At 43.0% G+C, this 17807-nt stretch overlaps 1 protein-coding gene across 24 annotated transcripts in view; it reads right to left on the bottom strand.

The window, feature by feature from the left end:
• The window catches only part of NRXN3 (neurexin 3), a 1439541-nt gene that overhangs the window by 491896 nt on the left and 929838 nt on the right, over positions 1-17807 (bottom strand). For 2 of the 24 annotated variants that reach the window (XM_070514135.1, XM_070514142.1), the window contains exon 1: positions 12279-12670. The exons of 21 other annotated variants lie outside the window; for them this stretch is intronic. In XM_070514135.1, the coding sequence (XP_070370236.1) occupies positions 12279-12531 (253 nt within the window). In that variant the 5' untranslated portion in view covers positions 12532-12670. Of the gene's footprint in view, positions 1-12278; positions 12695-17807 lie in introns of those variants that run through there. One more of the 24 variants, XM_070514136.1, reaches the window with a different exon arrangement.

Genomic DNA, 17807 nt, shown 5'->3' with positions numbered 1-17807 from the left:
GACATGTTAGCATGAGCTCCGGTGACACAATGCACTGGTAAATGACATCAGAGCAGCAAGAAGAAGGTACTTAAACATCCTTGCATCTGTAATGCACAGCAGGCTTAGCCCTCATCTCGATCTTTACATTCCAGGTCAGGAGCTAATTAGGTTTCTATCAAGAACATTATGCTACATTATTTTTTCTGGCTCACACATTCACCCACATGTACATGTACACACACATATTTGCCCAAACTAAAAACCATTGCCACTCCTGAAATATTTGTTTCATTCGTTTTATCCTCATAATTAATGAACTTATGCCATACGTATGAAGTGCCAAGAATGAAAGAAGATTCAGAGGTGATCGACTAAGAGTGAAGAAGTGTTTTAGAAATCATCAAAATTTTGCCTATCAGTGCTGATAGAAAGATGAATACCAAAATTGCAAAGACAAAGCTGGCAAGCCATTTCAAAATCATTAATTGCAATTCTCTCAATTTGCAGGTAAGAGAACTAAAACCAGGAAGTTTTGGTGGTTTGCCTAAAATTACAATTTGAAGAGAAAGCCTGTAGTAACTGTTGGAAACTAAATTTCCTGATAAATGAGTTTCTTACAGTGAATCAAAACTGAGGTGGGTGAGTCACCGATGGACTCTCTCATCAATGGAGGGGTCCCTCACTCCTCCATGCTCCACTGAATATGTAACCATTCTCTGCCAGCTGACTCTGGAACTTAGATGAGTTTCCAAAGGCTGTTCCAGAAATCTCAAATAACTTCCTATAATACAATAGGACTTGTGAATATAAGGAAGTGTTCTGATGAGTTGCTGTCAATACCAAGGAATGGGTTTACATTTGCACAGAGTACCTGACTTAGAAGTTCAATAGATGCAAGGGGTTAACTGCTTAGTAGGTAGAAGAACTTGAGAGAATTGGCTTCGAAGCTCCATTACTCTTCCTGTACATTCATGATAATAATGGTACCTAATTTGAAGGATGGTCAATAAAGATTAAATGAGGTAAGCTAAAGCATTTGGTTCAGTACCTGACTGCAATAGTATGATTTATAAGAAACATATATTTGGTTATTCAGATTAACAAAATATATTTCTCATATATATTTGCCTGGCTCGCAGCTCCCAAAACCCTTGGAATTTCCCGAGAGATGAGAGTGATAAAGGTGTCTTTTGTTATGTTAATGAGGTGACTTTGGGAAAGCACCTAATGATGGTGGCTGGTTGCCAAAGGAGCCAATGATGTGATCAGACAGGAACTTTCAGTCCCACCCCTGACATTGGGGGAGGGGAGATGGGTTAGGGGCTGGAGGTTGAATCAGTTGCCAATGGCCAATGATTTAATCAATCACACCTATGTAATGAAGCCTCCATAAAAATCCAAAATGACAGGGTTTGGAGAGCTTCCAGGCTGGTGAACAAGTTGGAGATCTGGGGAGAGTGGCCAACTTGGAGAGGGCATGGAAGCTCTACCCCCCTTCCCATATACCTTGCCATATGCCCACCTGGCTGTTCCTTAGTTGTATCCTGTTATAATAAACTGGTAATTTAGCGAGGAAACAGGTTTCCTGAGCTCTGTGAGATGCAATAGCAAATTCATTGAACCCAAGGAGGGGATCATGGGAACCTCTGATTTACAGCTGGTCGGTCAGAAGCACAGGTAATGAGCTGGGCTTACGACTGACATCTGAAATGGGGGAGGGGTGGCAATCTTGTAGGACTGAACTCTTAAACTGTGGAATCTGACACTATCTTTGGGTAGATAGGCATTAGAATTGAGTCGAATTGGCATCTGAGAATTCCTTGGTATTGTGTGTGAAGCCCCCTACACACACACACAGTGGAATTGGGTGAAGGAACCTAAAAGACTGACACAAAGTTAGTGCATACTGCTAGCTGTTAAGTTTAAAAAATATTCGTAGGCCCCATAATTAATCCTGGCTCTAGGTAGAACATAAATGGCCCTTTAAAAAGAGCCAGGTATTGCATTTGAGAATACTATTTTGAGAATTTTTGCCGCCATCCCGGGTAATATTGCAAACATATTTAAATATTAAGAGGAGAAGTCTGGATTCAAACTACCTGAATATTCAACCTGGTTCTTCCATGTATTACCTGCTTGACCTTAGGCAAGCAACTCAAACATTCTGTGCCTCAGTGTCTGCATCTTCAAAATGAGGAAAGAACTGTACCTACCTCATAGCAGAAGTAAATGAGCTAAGACCTTTAGAAGAGTGCCGGGTACATTAAAACAATTCAAAAAAAATGTGATATATAATTGTAATAATTATTATTAAGAGTAAAGTAGGTATTACTGTCATTCTTGTAAAAGCACAGAGATCTCCTTCCTTGGGTTTATTTTATCTAAAATAATGGAATTGACGTAGGTGAACACTCAAAGATGCCCATCCAATTATGCCAAGATAGTAGTTCATGGAAAGAGATATACAGTAGTTTGTTCAAGGAAAAAGATACACAATAAAACCTTGGTTATCTAAACCACAGGACCCTCCCTCCATCCAAATTATTCAGGAGGCCAAATTTTCCCAGCAGCTGAGATTTAACCCTTTAACCATCCTTCCAAACTTATAAATAATCAGAATGCTGCTAAAATTGACCCCAAGAATCCAAGGGGGTCTTCCTTTGTTTTATCTGTGATCTAGTTTTTCATAAGGGTGTTAGGCTTTTATTAAGACCAGGGGTTCAGAGCAATTAGAGTTACTTATTAGTTATCACTTACAAAGAAGTCCCAAAGCCTTTGCTTCCTATCACTACTTGCTCGTGATAAGTCTGGAATTTGAGATCTGGAATTAAATGGATTATGAAAGCACGTTTAAAATTTTCAAGCAGAATGATGGCATTTTGTCTAGAGCCACTGAGGCAAGGCCACGCCTGGGGAAGCTAGTTCCTCTTTGCTAGTCATTGCTCCTATTCTGAAGATTAGTGTTTGCCTGAGTCAAAGTCCCTGACACGGTCAGTGGCAACCATGCGCTTCTGCACGTCTTGCTGGCTCTTCATAGAAAGCTCTCAGTGTGGCAATCTCAAATTTTAAAAAGTGCTCATTTCCCTAGGGCGTTTGGGTTGATTATTTCTTCCTCCTTGTTTGAGTCTCTGCAGACATCCAGATCCTGCCTATCTCCTCCCCCTTCCCTTCTAGGACAACATCAAATGACAAAAGTGCAAAGCAAATAAATGTTAAGTAAAACACCGACTGACTGACGCTGGTTCAGTTTAATGCTGTGCTTTATCAACTCGCTCTACTGCCTAGCAACCGTGGTGGCTCACCCCAAGTTCATTTTCATTTTAATGTGCCACACAAAAAAGCAGCTTAAATATATACCCCCAGTTCTGAAGCATATAATCTGTAAACTACAGGAACAGGCAGATCATTTCCATTAGTTTCTTATGCAGCAAAAACCACAATTTCACCCAAAGTGTGTAATTATATTCAAATTCTGAAAGACTGCCTCAGAAATAGTTGAAATTCATAGTTTGGGGGGAAGTCACTCTGGAGCATACAGGGTTATGTTTTAATGTGGAGGAGGGGGTGACAGGAATGTTTCAAAACAGTAAAAAGGGAGGGTGAGAACAGTATCTCAGAAAATGTGGCTCGATGGTTTCTAGGGGTTTTATGGTCATATAGCCACTCAATAACTGATAAGCAAGGGGTGGTGACTAGGGCAGGGGACATGTTTTTGAACAGTAACTCGGTTGTGGCTTCCAGATGGGAAACAGAGACATGTGAGTATACAGGACATTTTCCTCTGCTTTCTGATGAGTGAGACCCAAGCAGGACAGGCAATGTCTCCTGCACAGGATCCTGAATCAGAGCACTTTCTGACACTGAGGTCTCCCATACAGAAGCCTTTAGAACACCCCAGGAACCCTTCCTCTTAGCACGAAACCAGCAGCTATTAGAAGAAGGCATATGAAAAATTAATATTTACAGAAGGTTAGAAAAGTCCAATGTTGGCAGAATCCATTCCTGCAGCACTTAATCTGATTAAGAAGAGATCAATCTGCAGAAAGAGAGATGGGAGACAAGGTTGCAATTGAGAAAGGATCTTAAAGGAGTGAGAAGTTGGCCTTTGCAGTTGAGTAAAAGAAGGATGATGGGCTTGGAGTCATACTGGCCGCCTCCCGACTGATTCAGACAGGGACTGAATGCCCTCGGCCAAGTCCCCACTTTGTCCATCTGGAATTTCAGAGGGTCAGATAATCCTTAAGCTCTCTTGCAGCCCCGAAGTTATATAAGCCTGTTGGTGTGCTTTTGAGGGGTAAATGACTTTCCCTGCCCTTTGCCCCTTCTATAAACTATTATCCCTACTCTCCTAGTAAACAAGAATCAATCATGCGGCATCTCACTCAATCATTACTCATTTATGCAAGAAACACGTATCAGGTGTGAATGTTTGGTCCATCTGCTCCTTTTAATTAGTATTTCCTTGGGTCAGAATGGGTTCAGGCAGACTGACAAACATTCAAAACCTTATTATAAACTAGACACTCTCGTAGGTGCTTTGGAAAGGTGTGTCAACCACATTAATCAGACTGCTTCATTACCCTGTACACTCTATTCCTAACAAAAGGGCTTGCTGTGTTTTTTTTCTGTTTATTGAGATAATACACTGTGTGGAATAGCAGGAACACCAAGAGCTTTGTGGTCAGAGCTGGGTTTGAATGCTGGCTCTACCACCATACGACTTTGGTCAAGCCATGTCAAGCTCTCTGAGTCTCACTGTTTTTGTTTACGAAATGGTGGTAACCTTATTAATGTCAAAGGATTGTGGGGATTAAATGAAATCATATATGTAAAGCACTGGAAGAGTGCCTGGTACATAGCAGGTGTGCATAATGGGTTGGTGTATGATCCAAGCAAGTCTTTCAAAACTCTAAGTAGAAATAAACCACTTGCTCTTTATAAACTCAGTTGCTATTCTGCCCTCTGCTCTGGGATGGCTAAACACAGCAGAGGATTTTAAACACAACGCAGAGCTCCTTTCTAGTATTAATAAGGTGTGTTTAAATGAAAGCTGTGTTCTTCCCGTCTCGGCGTGACTCTGCGGTGAAGTTGGATTGCCGGCTTTATAACCTCACAGTGTGCCACTCTGTACATTATGCTGCTTCTGTCGGAATGGGAAAGAGAAAACCTGGCTTGTGGCTTCGGCGTAAGTTATTATGATAGTCAAGAAAATAGACCTATAAAATACCGGCAGACCTGTGGAACTCAGACAGGTTTAAGATGCACAGTGGCGTCTTTAAAGACATGCAGATCGGAGAATCACGCAGACCGAGTGCTGAGAACCATTTGGAGAGATCATCTCACTCAACCCTCTCATTGTACAAACGAGGAAGAAATGAAAAAGGCAATTTCACCAGCTGTAGTTTTAAGGCAAATACACACTACGTGCCCCACAGAAAACTACAGGTAAAAGAAAGAAGATAGGTTAGAAGATCAAGATATCCCACAGAAGGTCTAAATATTAAACGATTAATACAATTAAAAAGATATAATGTCATGTCCAAAGTCACAGAGTTGATCAGGGAGAAACTAAGAATAAAATCTATGACCTACACAGTGTCCTCTCCCTAAGAAGTCTGGTTTCAAATCTGGGCTACACAAAATCAACTCTAAGGGTTCCAGAATAATAATATGCTCCCATCTCCTCTCTAACCTTTGAGTTCTGGTAAGGAAAAGTATCAGAAATGACATTAAAAGAAGATCTCCATTTCCAGATCTGGAAATAGTAGTCCTAAAAAGTCCTGTCTTTTCCTAGTATAAACTAGATTTAAAAATCTGGTTTTCAATGGATACTCAGAATCATATAGGAATAAATTCTGTACAAGTTTGCTAGAAATGGGATCCAATTCTGAATTTCCAAAGTGGTCTCAGAATATTTCTCAGGGGCATCTCCCCTTTCACTTCACTATATCTCTGAGATTCTGAGTGGTTTGCTATCATTTGTTTTTCTAGGCTAAAATTTGCCTGGCGTGGATTTTTACATGTTATCAAAAAACACAAGCTGACCACACATGCTATCGTCTTTTAGTGCCATAAACAAAGAAAGACATCTTAAGGCTTTTTCCTCTACATTTCCCTAAAAAAGTAGTAAGTAAATGAAGTAACTCCCTGGAGGCAAAAACTGTTGCTATAGATAGAGAAATGAGGAAAACCAGTAGATGCATGCTCTTTAACTTCAAACTGCCAGCCAGCAAACATTCAACACTGAAGCTCAATTTTGTAGAAGGGATTGAAAGAGCATTCTCATTAAAATATTTCTCATAAAATATTAACCTGTACACAGTGGTTTACAATGTACAAAGCAGAACTTAACTTCTAATACAATTCTGTGATGTGCATGGTAGGTAGTATTGCTATTCCCAGTTAAAGACGAAGAAATTGAATCTTAGTCAAGCCAAGTGACTTATCCAGGTTTACAAAGTTTCTAAGTGACAGAACAAGGATTGAGACCTATTTCCTCCAACTCTAAATCCTGAGTTGATATTTCCCACCCCTGCCCCAGACACCGCACTGCCCATTAGAACTCCACTATCATCCACTGTCATCCTCATTAGCACATATTCTCAAAACCATTTTTCAAAAGTATCTGAATACAAAAATAAACAAACAAAAAATAATTCCCTTTCCCAAAGAGTTGAATATCTCGCTTGGGATTTGAAACAGCAAGGGCTTATAATTACAACACATTTTCTCAATCATCTCACCCACGCTTCGTGACCATATCATGAAGCAGACAAGTTACTTCATATTTATATTTTAATGTGAACTTCACAAAATAGAAATCCAGCAGAAAAGTAGTTAAATTGATACTTTTTCAAAAGGACATATTTTTCAGCTGCCGAAATAGTATTTATACTTATTTAACCTGTTTTACTTCAAGAAGGATGAGATGTGAAAGGAGTTGGCGGTGCGTGTCTCAGAAATGGAAACGAGTGAGCAACTGTAGTTCACAAAGGAAGTCACTGGGATGGCAAAAGGTCAGGCCTGGAATGGCAGCAGCTCTAAGTGGAGAGAGCCTTAGAGTGTGGGCATCAGAATCTGTCTGCAGAGCGCATGGCTGTAGTCAGACAGAATTAGTCTGCACGCACATCAAGGTACAGACTCAGTCACACAAGATAAAAGTGGGGGCAAAGCAAACACAAGTTTTAACTAAACCTACTGGTGTTGTTTTCTCCATATGTGCAAATCGAACTTTTCCTCTTGAGGCACCATATTATCAATTTTGTAAATTCCTACCATTGTCACTAAACGTTTTCTTTCTCCACTGTGAAAGTTTGAGTTTCACTGAACCATACATTTTCACTTATTTCCCAATGACTGGGTCCTGGGGGAGGAGGAGGGGTGTTTTGGGCTGAACTGTATCCCCCGAAAATTCATATATTGAAGCCCTCACTCCTAGTACTTCAGAATGTGACTGTATTTGGAGATAAGACCTTTAAAGTGGTGATTAAGTCAAAATAGGACATTTAGAGTGAGCTCTAATCCAATATGACCAGTGTCCTTACAAGAAGAGGAAATGTGGACACGTGAGGAGACATCAGGGATATGTGCACACAAAGGAAAGACCATATGAGGACACAACAAGAAGGTGGTCATCTGCAAGCCAAGAAAAGAGATCTTAGAAGAAAGCAAATCTGCCAACACCGTGATATTGGACTTCTAGGCTTCAGCACTGTGAAAAATTAAATTTCTGTTGTTTGAGCCACCCAGTCTGTGATTTTTTTTTCTTATGGCAACCCTAACAAACTAATATAGGGAGGGAGGTATAAATAAGTTCAAGGTTTATCTTCAGAAATGTGTCTCCCTCCCAGATCACTCAGGGTCCTAGCAAAGCAAGCTTTCTGAGATCTGATAAATTAATTCACTAATGTGTAAAATGGAATATGCTACCTCTTCCAGATTCAAAATCCGATGATAGAAGAATAAAGTTCTTACTATGGAATTCTAGCCATCAGCCAGTTTGGTAAAGGTTTTTTTTTTTTTTTTTCTGAAAGCAATTATTCCAATTATCGCATCTTCTCTCTCTATGATAACGGCAGTCCTCACCTCCACCCCACCCAATGATCCCTGTTGAAAGTCCAGAAGAAATTTACACCAGGATATTATAATCTTCCGTGGTAGTCTTTCAAGGCCAAGTTAATCTCCAGACCCACCACTTGCCAGCAAATTTTAGAGAAGAGAAACAACGCATCTAGAGGAGAGAGAAAAGGAGAAACCAGCTTAATTAATTCATCACCAAGGCCAAAGACATATAAATCTTATCATTTTATCTGTCAACCAACACTATGAATTATTCAGCAAACTGAATCCCAAGAAGGAAGGGAGAAAGAGAGTGGTTAGAAAGCAGCTGGCTGAGCAGAAGAAAGTGTTCAATAGATCAGAGCAAAACAAGTGCCACGGCTGGAACAATTTAAGAGGTAAGTCTCTGTGACAATGAATGAGTAATGAATGAATAGCATAATTTCTTACAAGAAGGATTCCCGCCGATGTGTTGCAAGTGCGACCACCACCACTTTAGCTAAGATGATGCGAACAAGACTTATGTCCCCTGACCCCTGCCCCACACACAACCTGGTTTGTTATTGTTGTAAGAGATTTTCTTCTAAATATATTGTGACATGTTCCCTTTTAAAATTGAGTTCTATATTTTCAATTAGTTCCCCCAAATGCCTAAAGAGTCAGAAAGGTCTGCTATCTCATAGAGGACAGAATGTAAGACACTTCCTAAACCTGGGATCCTTAGAGAAACTTGGTTTCTAAACTATAAGTATTATGGCATTTTTCATGCCGATGTACACTGGAGTTCTTAAAAGTGAGAGAGAGGATAAAAGAAGGAAAAAAATACAAAACTCCCTTATGAAACTGAAAGTTGGTAACGATATTGTAGTATCCACATATCCCATACCACTAAACTACCCAGAGTTTTGTTAACATGATATTTAAGTATGGAAATAAAGTTGAGGATGAAAAATACCTGGAGGTATATTTTAAATAACAGAAGAATGTAAATCTGCATTTTCTACAGGATATTTAGATTTTATATTGATTAATTTGATTTGGTTTCTGGATCACCACCCCATCCCCCATGTTTTTTAAATTATAGAAGCTCTTCTCTTTCATAGATTATCAAAACACCTCTGAAATTATCCACAGCTGAACACCACGTCTTACTTAGTTTTCCATCCTCAGCAGGTTACACACATCCAAGCACATAGTAAGTGCCCAATAAATGTTAATTGAATGACTACTGAATAGAAGAGAGCACGAAAGAAAGTAGGGAGCCTCAGAGAAGGGGCTGACCAACAGAGAAAAGCTCACTAAATTCCAGTTAAGAAGAGAGTTAATTCCATCCAGAAACATAGTTCTAACCTGAGACAATTTTAGGTACCCCAGGTAGGTGTGGTCTTAGTCCCCTCAATTCATATGGGACCTCAGCCTTTTCTAGTCTGCCCTGGCACAAAGACTTTAGGCAAATCTATACATAAGCAATTTTCCAAAGATTGGAACCAAGCGTGGTAAAAGGCCAGCTGCTTGGAGAATTTGTTTCATGCATCTGTTCTTAGTGTGACTCCCACTATAGGGCAGGATGGTTTGGAATGAGGGGGTGGCAACATCTGGTTAATGGGGCAGCTCTAGGACTTTTGGCTTCCTAGGAAATGGGCAAGGAGAACGAGGGTAGAAAAAACAACAAACAAAAAGTCTCTCTTGAGTCCAAAGAAGGTTCTTGGACTGAAGGCTCTAGTTTTCGTTTTATAGTAGAACGCAGGGCACTTACTTCTTCAACAATACAGACTGCTGCTTTTAACCCTGGAATAAGCTTTGCAGAAAACTATTAGTAACAGCCATTATTCTTATGGTGCTCTGCCTCATACCATCCAAAAGATGTTTTAAAACAATTGCTATTAGCTAAATCCAATTGCCTTGGACTAGGAGAAGCAATTGTATTCCAAGTAAGAATGAGAGGAGGATTAACAAACCACTGAGGGGTCTCCTGGTCCTTTAAGGATGCAAAAGGTCACAGTTTGGATGTGGGATCAGAGCCAGAGGTTGGGGCATCTTGTTGATTGCTGTTTCTCTTGATTCCAAGCTCAAAACCATTAGTTAAATATGCAAGGAGCCTGCTTAATATACATGCATTCACTATCCAGGCCCCAAATCAATGGGATGGGACTTCAGGATTGAAAAAGGATATTGAAGAGTTCAATTCATGAGTTTTCTTATCTTAGCCGTGCCAGACCCTGGAGTTCACTGCACTCCACAGCTCTGGTGGATCTGAGGGCCTTTTCTGGGGTCTCTAGTCATTTACTCACTTTGTTCTCCTTTTCTATCACACCGAATCTTATCAGATGCAGGTTAATGAGAAACCAGACTGGGAAGCAGTCAAAAAGATTTAGAGAGTACTGAGCAACCGATTCTTGAAGAAATGAAGTAAATAGAGAAGAGCTGTGTTTGACCTGTTTGAGGCTCAAGCCCTTTAGCCCCTTTAGTTGAGGGAGAGACATTGACAGACTTCGGAACCCCGGGGAAGTAGCGCTCTGCAAATTCCATCACTCACTAGTTGCTGCGTTTAACTGTTTACATCCTGAACAGAAAACATTGAGACCCTGCCAGCCTATAACCTCTAACTAATGCATAATCTTCATCTCCCTGCTGATCATTTACACTAATTAGCAAAATTTAGCTAATTATCGCTGAGCGCTTCCGTGTTTAATTATGGCTATTAGTAATAGTCTGTTTGGCTTCCTCAGTCTCCCACTCCCCTCTTTTTTTTCCCTGCTCTTTACAATTCCACCCCCACACCCAGGTCCTCTCTCCCTTAGGAGCTATCAGTTTCCATTTCAATGAGATTGCTTTCGCTTTTTTGGTGGTTGTGGCTATTTCCTCTCCTAGGATTCTTTTTTAGAAAGCCTATACCAGACCCAGCAGGAATCACAGCGAAAACAGCAACCAGATCGAGATCAAGCATTCCCTCCTTCCCACCACCCCCCTCCACCAACCTTACAAGCTCTGGGCTGCTTGACAACTCCATCAAATAAAATTTAAAGAGAGAGCCAGAGTACGTGCTGGCATTTTCTCAATGTGCTTCCACTTAACACTACAGACAGCACAGAGCAGAAACCCACAGCCAGGAGGCAATGGGAAGAACTGACGTTCCGAATGGGTTCTGCATGAGAGAGGTCTTCAAAATACAAGCTAGGGCAGGGGACCTCTAGTGTGGGTAACTCGTGCCACCCCCAGAGGGCCGCTCCTGCGGTGCGGCTCTGTGATTCCTACTCTCCTCACCATCAGAATGGAGTTCATAGTAAACAAATAAGGAAGCGCCCTTCTTTAGAACAGTTTACTACAGCAAGCTCCTACCTCAGCAGCAGACATCACTCTTCCAGAGGCAGCCTGATAAGAGATGAACATATTTTTAACAGCCATAGATCTCTTCCTTCAAGACTGTGCAAGGAGGGCTGTTTGGAGCAAAACCTCATCCTTGTATTGTGTGAACAAGCCCACCCGTTCTACCTTTAATTGAAATAATATTTGCATAAATGGAGGAATCAAAATTACTATAAATTACACTTGGGTAAATTATAAATGGACTTTGCCTTATCTTATATATTGCTTCCTCTCTGGTATTTAGCAATATTAGATGTACAGTTTTCGTGATAGCTCCTTTTTCCATCAGACATGTGGACAAATATGAAGCTGCCCAAATGAACAATAATGACCACTGGTTATTAATTATATTTTCTGCCTTCTGACACTCAGCTACTCTCCCTCTCTGACCTTTACCACACAAGCCACTTTACAGCAGCTCAATCAACTTCAGGCTGAAGACCTAAGGATTTCTGCTGTCTGCTATTTCCCGAGGACTAGCTCCCAAACAAGAACAGAGAGACGAAGGGTGAAAGCAAGGTGAATGAATGAATTTCCAAAGTGCAGCACCGGGGACTTATCGGATAAGTTGCCTGTCATCACGGGTGGTGAAGGAGGTGGACGGTTGCAAAGGGGAGAATGTGGTGTTTGTGCAGCTATGAATAAGGCATCCGAGGAGAGGAGAATCCATTAGAGAAAACTGGGGGGCAGGGGCAGACAACACTAGCCTTTAAGTGGAAATTGGACATTTTTCTTCCCTCATGCACATGCGATGCTTTCCATTATTTTAAATTCAATTTTTTCTTCTCTTCCCACCCTTGACATTACCTGAAAGGTGAGTGGGTTAAGGAATTGCTATGCCCCATAAAAGGATAAAGAGCAGAGAGACCCACCGTGCCCTCCTCGAAGGGAAACAGGGGAGCGATAGATAGAAATAGGCACTGAGTGGTGCTTGCTGCCATGGAAATGGTGCTCATGCTGAGAGTGAGACCCCGGCGAGGAAGAGGAGGAGGAGGAGGAGGAGGAAGCTACATTAGAGGAACTCCATACAGAGCTGACGATACATCCCCAGAAGAGGGACCAGATCCCAAGCGTCCAGGCCGGCCGGCGAGGAGGGCTCCGTCTCGCGTGGATTCTCAGGTGCATGGTCGACGCACTGGACCACTACAGATGGGCAGTTTGAATTCCAGCCAGTGAGGAATAATGAAGTTCATGATGCCCAGGGGCCCATCATAGCAGGAGGAAGACTTGCCCCAATTTTGGAAAGAGGGAAGGAATAGGCGCTTTCAAGACAGATGATGAATCAGTTAAAAAAAGGAAAAAAAAAAAAAGGAGAGAGAGAGAGAAAGCAAAAGCCCCTCTTTCCCGGGGCTGAAATTTACGAAGCCAAAGTCCACCCAGGTATAGCAACCCTCCTCGGGAGCCCCGGAATGCCACACATGTCAGGAGAGGCGGCTTCCTCCTGATCTCTAGGCACCTCTGGTCTGATGACTTAACTGCACACTCCGGGAAGCCACACAGAGGAAAGGTGGAAATGAAGGAAGAAGAGGCAGCAGGAGACCCAAGTAGGTTCAGGTTAATTTATCCCAACATGCAAGCTGTTTGAACATTTTTTTTTTCTTTTCCCACTTCCATGCGATGCAATGCAGAACCGCCAGGCAAAAGGGGGCTGCAGGTGGAAGAGTTCTACGCGTGTTCCTCGGAGTCTCCGCGGAAGGGCGTGGAGGCAGTTAACCCTGCGAGTTCTGGAAGAGCGCCACGGAGCAGCCGCCTGCGTCCTGGGTTTCCCAACTGGATGAAAAAGCAGCAGCAGCAGCAGTAGCCCGAGGAAGAGCTCAAGAAGGACTGGAGGGAAAGAGGAGTGGAGGAGAAACCCAGCGCGGAGCAGTCACCCAAAGCAACGTGGCACCGGGCGGCTGGAGGTGGGCGGGCGATCAAGGAGAGCGCGAGAGGTGGTGCCCGGCTCGCGGTGGAGGTGGCCAGGTGGCCGAGGGGCAGGCGGGCGCCTGCAAAGTGCGCGGAACTGGGAGGCACAGGTGAAGTGAAGCGAGGAGTTGGGGAGCCAAATTCACAAATGGGCAAGTCCTATGCAAATCGCGCCCTCCCGAGAGCGAATCCGGGCAGCCCGAGCGCTCTGCCGACGGACTGGCTGGCGCGGGAGGAAGGCGGGGCCCGAGCGCCCCGGAATCCCGGCCCTCCCCATTCAAGTACACGCTCGCTCGTCTACACCAGCGCGAGCCTCCCGCGCGCATCGCCCGCCCTCCTCGCGGTCCGCTCCCTCCCAGCCGACTGAGCATTTGGGTGTGAGTCAGACGGACAGATGGACACTGCGCCTTGTTATCACCCTTTCCCTTCTCCTCTCACAGGCTTATTAAGCCAAGCTTGGACGATTAAGGCACCTTTTACAATTTGGGAAGAAAAGTGCGGGCAGCGGCTAAGGCTGAAGTAGCCCCAAATAGAAATAAAAATAAACCCTTGAGTCAGCAGGAGCGCTGGAGCGGCTGCACTCGCGGGGTGCCACGCGCACGCTCCCCATGCCTGGCGCTCAGCGCCGCGCCGCCGTGCGCTAGGCGTGTGCCAAGGGGCGAATGGCAAGAACCTGCGTCCTGGTTCCAGAAAGTTAAGGTGGAGAGGTGTCCCGGGACTCCGGAGGGTAAGAGGTTTGGTAACTGGAGGCCCTTGCAGAAGGTTGCTTCCCGCCCCCTGTGGACAGGACGCTCTTGGAATTCAGGACCTAGAGGTTTGCGCCCCCGCTGGCTGTCCTGGTCAAAGAACTTCAGCAGAGGAGAAGGCTGCGTGTGCTGGCGCAAGAGGAGTGGCTGGCCTGTCCCACACTGGCCTCAGTGGCGCTGCCCCGGGTAGGTGAAGCCCCCAGGCCTCCAGGGCACTGGGCACCAAAGAGAGCACAGCTTTTACATCCAGGCTGAAGCTGTAGGGGAGAGCGGGAGCGGCAGGAAGAGGCTTGGCGCGCCTGTCCTGACCATCTGTGACTCCAGGAGAAATCTGACCCATGGCTCTGCCAAGGAACGGTGACATTCTGGACAAGGCGGCCTCCACACTCCCCACTCCCCTTTCCCTGCACTGCGTGAGGAGCTGGAGGCACAAGCCCACAGGTAGCCCTCCTAAACCCAGGGGCCTTGCTAGCTTTGACTCCCTCCTTCCTACTCACCTTGGTTAAAAAATCACATAACACATTTGTTTGGTCGAGTGGGGCAGAGGGAATAATAAACTTGCTGGTTAAATCATATCATATATACTATATGGCACTTGCTGGTTAAATCATATATATATTGTATTTAGGTGGCATTTCTTTTTAAAAAAGGAATTTATAGTACCTATTATACTCCTGCTCTCAATGAATATTTGAAACCCCCTAAGTGAGGATAAACAACAGGGATTAAGACAGTTCTATTCATCCTTGGGACACCCCAGGGAGTTGTCAAGGAAGTTAGCATTAGATGTCTTTCTAACTGATAAAGATACAAAACCTATGGATGATTTGTCTTCAAGGTCAAACAGCAAGTCCGTTTCAGAATTTATGGTGCTCACTTGGTATTCTGGTTCTGAAATCAGTGTTCTCCTAAAGGTCCATGCTGCCTGTGGTAAATGGGGACAGTCATCCCAGCTACTCTGGCTCTCAGCTGTAAAGGTGATCCACGATCTGTGCCCTCTGAGGGAGGTGGCCCTCATTCAAGGTCTTCCATGCCCCTGGGTGGCAGCCCATGAACACACTGTCTTAAACTAGCAACAGGCACTCAGGAACACCACAACAAGCAAGGCGGGTGGTTTACGGAGACTCAATTCAAACCCCAGTTTCCTCCTCTGTTAAGTGTGGATAATGCCTTCCCTCATGAGGTTCTTGAGAGTTTTAAATGAGATAATGTATATACACAGCATCTGGCATAGCACCTGGCAAAGACTGGTAGTACTCTTTGTTCAATAGAAAACTAAGCTAAAACTCCAAGAAGGTTAAGTTCATGTTTAGGGTCTTATTATTAGTAGAAAAGTCAGACAAAGAAATTTAATATCATAAGCATCCTCCCTTAAGGTAGATAGATGATAACTCCCATTCAATCCAACTATACCTTGATTTACTGCTCCAGATGGATTCCTACTGCATTTTGAACTTAATCTAACTCTGTATCATGTCCTTAAGGGGACCTAGACCTGGCTTATGCCTAATTCTCCAACTCCATCTTCTGTCAGATGACGCCTTACTCATATAATCCAGTCTCCCAGACTGTCTTTCTGCTCTTTGAATGTGCCAAGTTCTTTCCCAAACCAAAGCCTTTATACTTGCTGGTCCTTCTTGTCTGGAAGACTTTCCTCAAGATTTTCCTGTGATTGGTTCATTTTAGATGTCATCTCCTCAAAGGCCCTCTCTGGCCCACATCTAAAGTTAGCCACCATCACCTCTGAAAGCCACTTTATCCCATTACCTTGTTCTATTTCCTTCAGAGCACTCTCCACTTTCCAAAATTATTTTATTTTATTATTATTCGTTCATAGCCTAGCTCCTTTAAAAAGATGGTAAGCTCCCTGAAGGCTGAGCCTTTGTCTTGTTCTCCTCTATATCCTGTGTGGGAAAGAGTGAATAGCACATAGTAGGAGCTCAGTAAATGTTTGCTGAATGATCGAATCCAATGAATCAATCGACAATCTCATATTCACATGGTCTTATACCATTAGTTTCACTAGTGCATTTATCTGGCTTTAGTGACATTGATCCCTAGAGACACATATTTCCAGAGTTGATGAGTTGACCACCTATCCACTGAACATTTTTCTTTTCTAAATTGGCACTGAGTGTTAGAGACTGGTTTTGACTTCATCCCAAGGAAATATGGGAAGCTTAGCTGGACGTTCCAATTAATTCTCTGCTAGGCAACAAAGTGAAAATAAATCCTAATGTGGCACAAAATCTAGAAATGCCTCTGGTGCATCACAGCTGAAACTATTCATTTTACTTGTCATACTTATAATTTATTTATCTACTTTTTGCAAAATGTCAAAAGAGGTAGCTGTGAATTCAGGTAAGGCTGATTCCATTTGGGGACCCAGTTGAATATTGAGAAGACTTATGAGAGGACAAATGCAAGACTGGCTTATTTTTCTTCTTCCACCACAAAGAGGGAACCCACAATCATCCTGATAAAACGTGTGTCCTCCAGTTTAACACATCGTTGATTTTTTTTGCTTGCTTTCTATCCCTCCTGTCTCTTCCTCTAGTGAACACATTCCTACTTAGACTTCTTTTCTAATTCCCATTCTTCTCAGTTCTATTAGAGTTTATATTAGGCTGACATAGTAAATATACTTTTTTAGATTTTTCACTCCAGCAATACCTGCCTGCAGCTAGAGTTCCAGCTGAAGGATTCAACACCACCTATACTACCACCAAAAGCTTCCCTCTTTCCTCATGAGTTGTTTCCTCTAGTGGGTCTCTGGAGTGAGAGCACTTGGGAATGGAGTGTACAGCTACAGAATGAAGATGAGAGTCCGCTTTTAAGACAGAAAAGAAGAGAAATAGATTTAGAAACGTTATGCTCACCAGATTTAAAGTTGAAAAGTATAAATAATTTCACAGGAACAACCACGCTTAGCTCTACTTGGATAAACCCCCACAGAATCCTAACCAGACTTTTTGGAAGCTTAAGTTTCTGAATGGAATGTAGTTAAAAAAAAAAAAAAAAAAAAAAAACCTGTAGCTGGAATTGGCTGGTTAATCACTGGGTTTCAGCGTTATTTCAGACTTCGGACTTGGGCATTATAGACTCCCTCCCCTGCTTTTTTAATCTTCCCGCTCCTCTCCACCTTCCAGGAGACTGTCCCAAGGTCAAGTATGAGAGTCCTTACCCATCTGACTCTCTTTGTCTTGGTTTGGTCTGTACCTTGGCTAGAAAGTAGTCTTGGGAATCTTTTGGCTTCTAAAATAAACCTTGTGGCAGTCGTTAAGCGTGTCAGGTGCCAGGAACCTGATGCAAAGTTGCCCTGTCGGTCTCTCACAATTCATTTTGCGTCTGCACATGTCTCTTCTCAGTTGCATAGACCCTGACTTTCCACTTCGCTGTCACCAGAAGACCTGTGATGTTGTTTGTTCTAGGCACACCTAATATGATTGCACAGACACAGTAAGCACCAGAGACTTAGGTGAGGGTCCTCTTTTTCCAAACGTGAAGAGTAGAAGTCCTTATTTGCTCTCTTGACACAGAGTTCCAAAAGGTAAGTTTAGGGGGAGGAAAAGTAAAAACAAAAACAACAACAACTAAATTCTCATAGTGTGAAATGAAATAAAAGTCCTGAAAAAATACAGGTGACTGTTAACAGGGCTGTAAATATATCCAAGGGTTCCAGTGACGCCATAAAACAGCCGAACTTTGCTTTATTTTATGTCAGTAGATTTATTTATAGCCACATAATTC

Source organism: Equus asinus, chromosome 7 (genome assembly GCF_041296235.1).
Source record: "Equus asinus isolate D_3611 breed Donkey chromosome 7, EquAss-T2T_v2, whole genome shotgun sequence".
NCBI lineage: Eukaryota > Metazoa > Chordata > Mammalia > Perissodactyla > Equidae > Equus > Equus asinus.
This window is presented reverse-complemented; position numbering and strand designations above follow the sequence as displayed.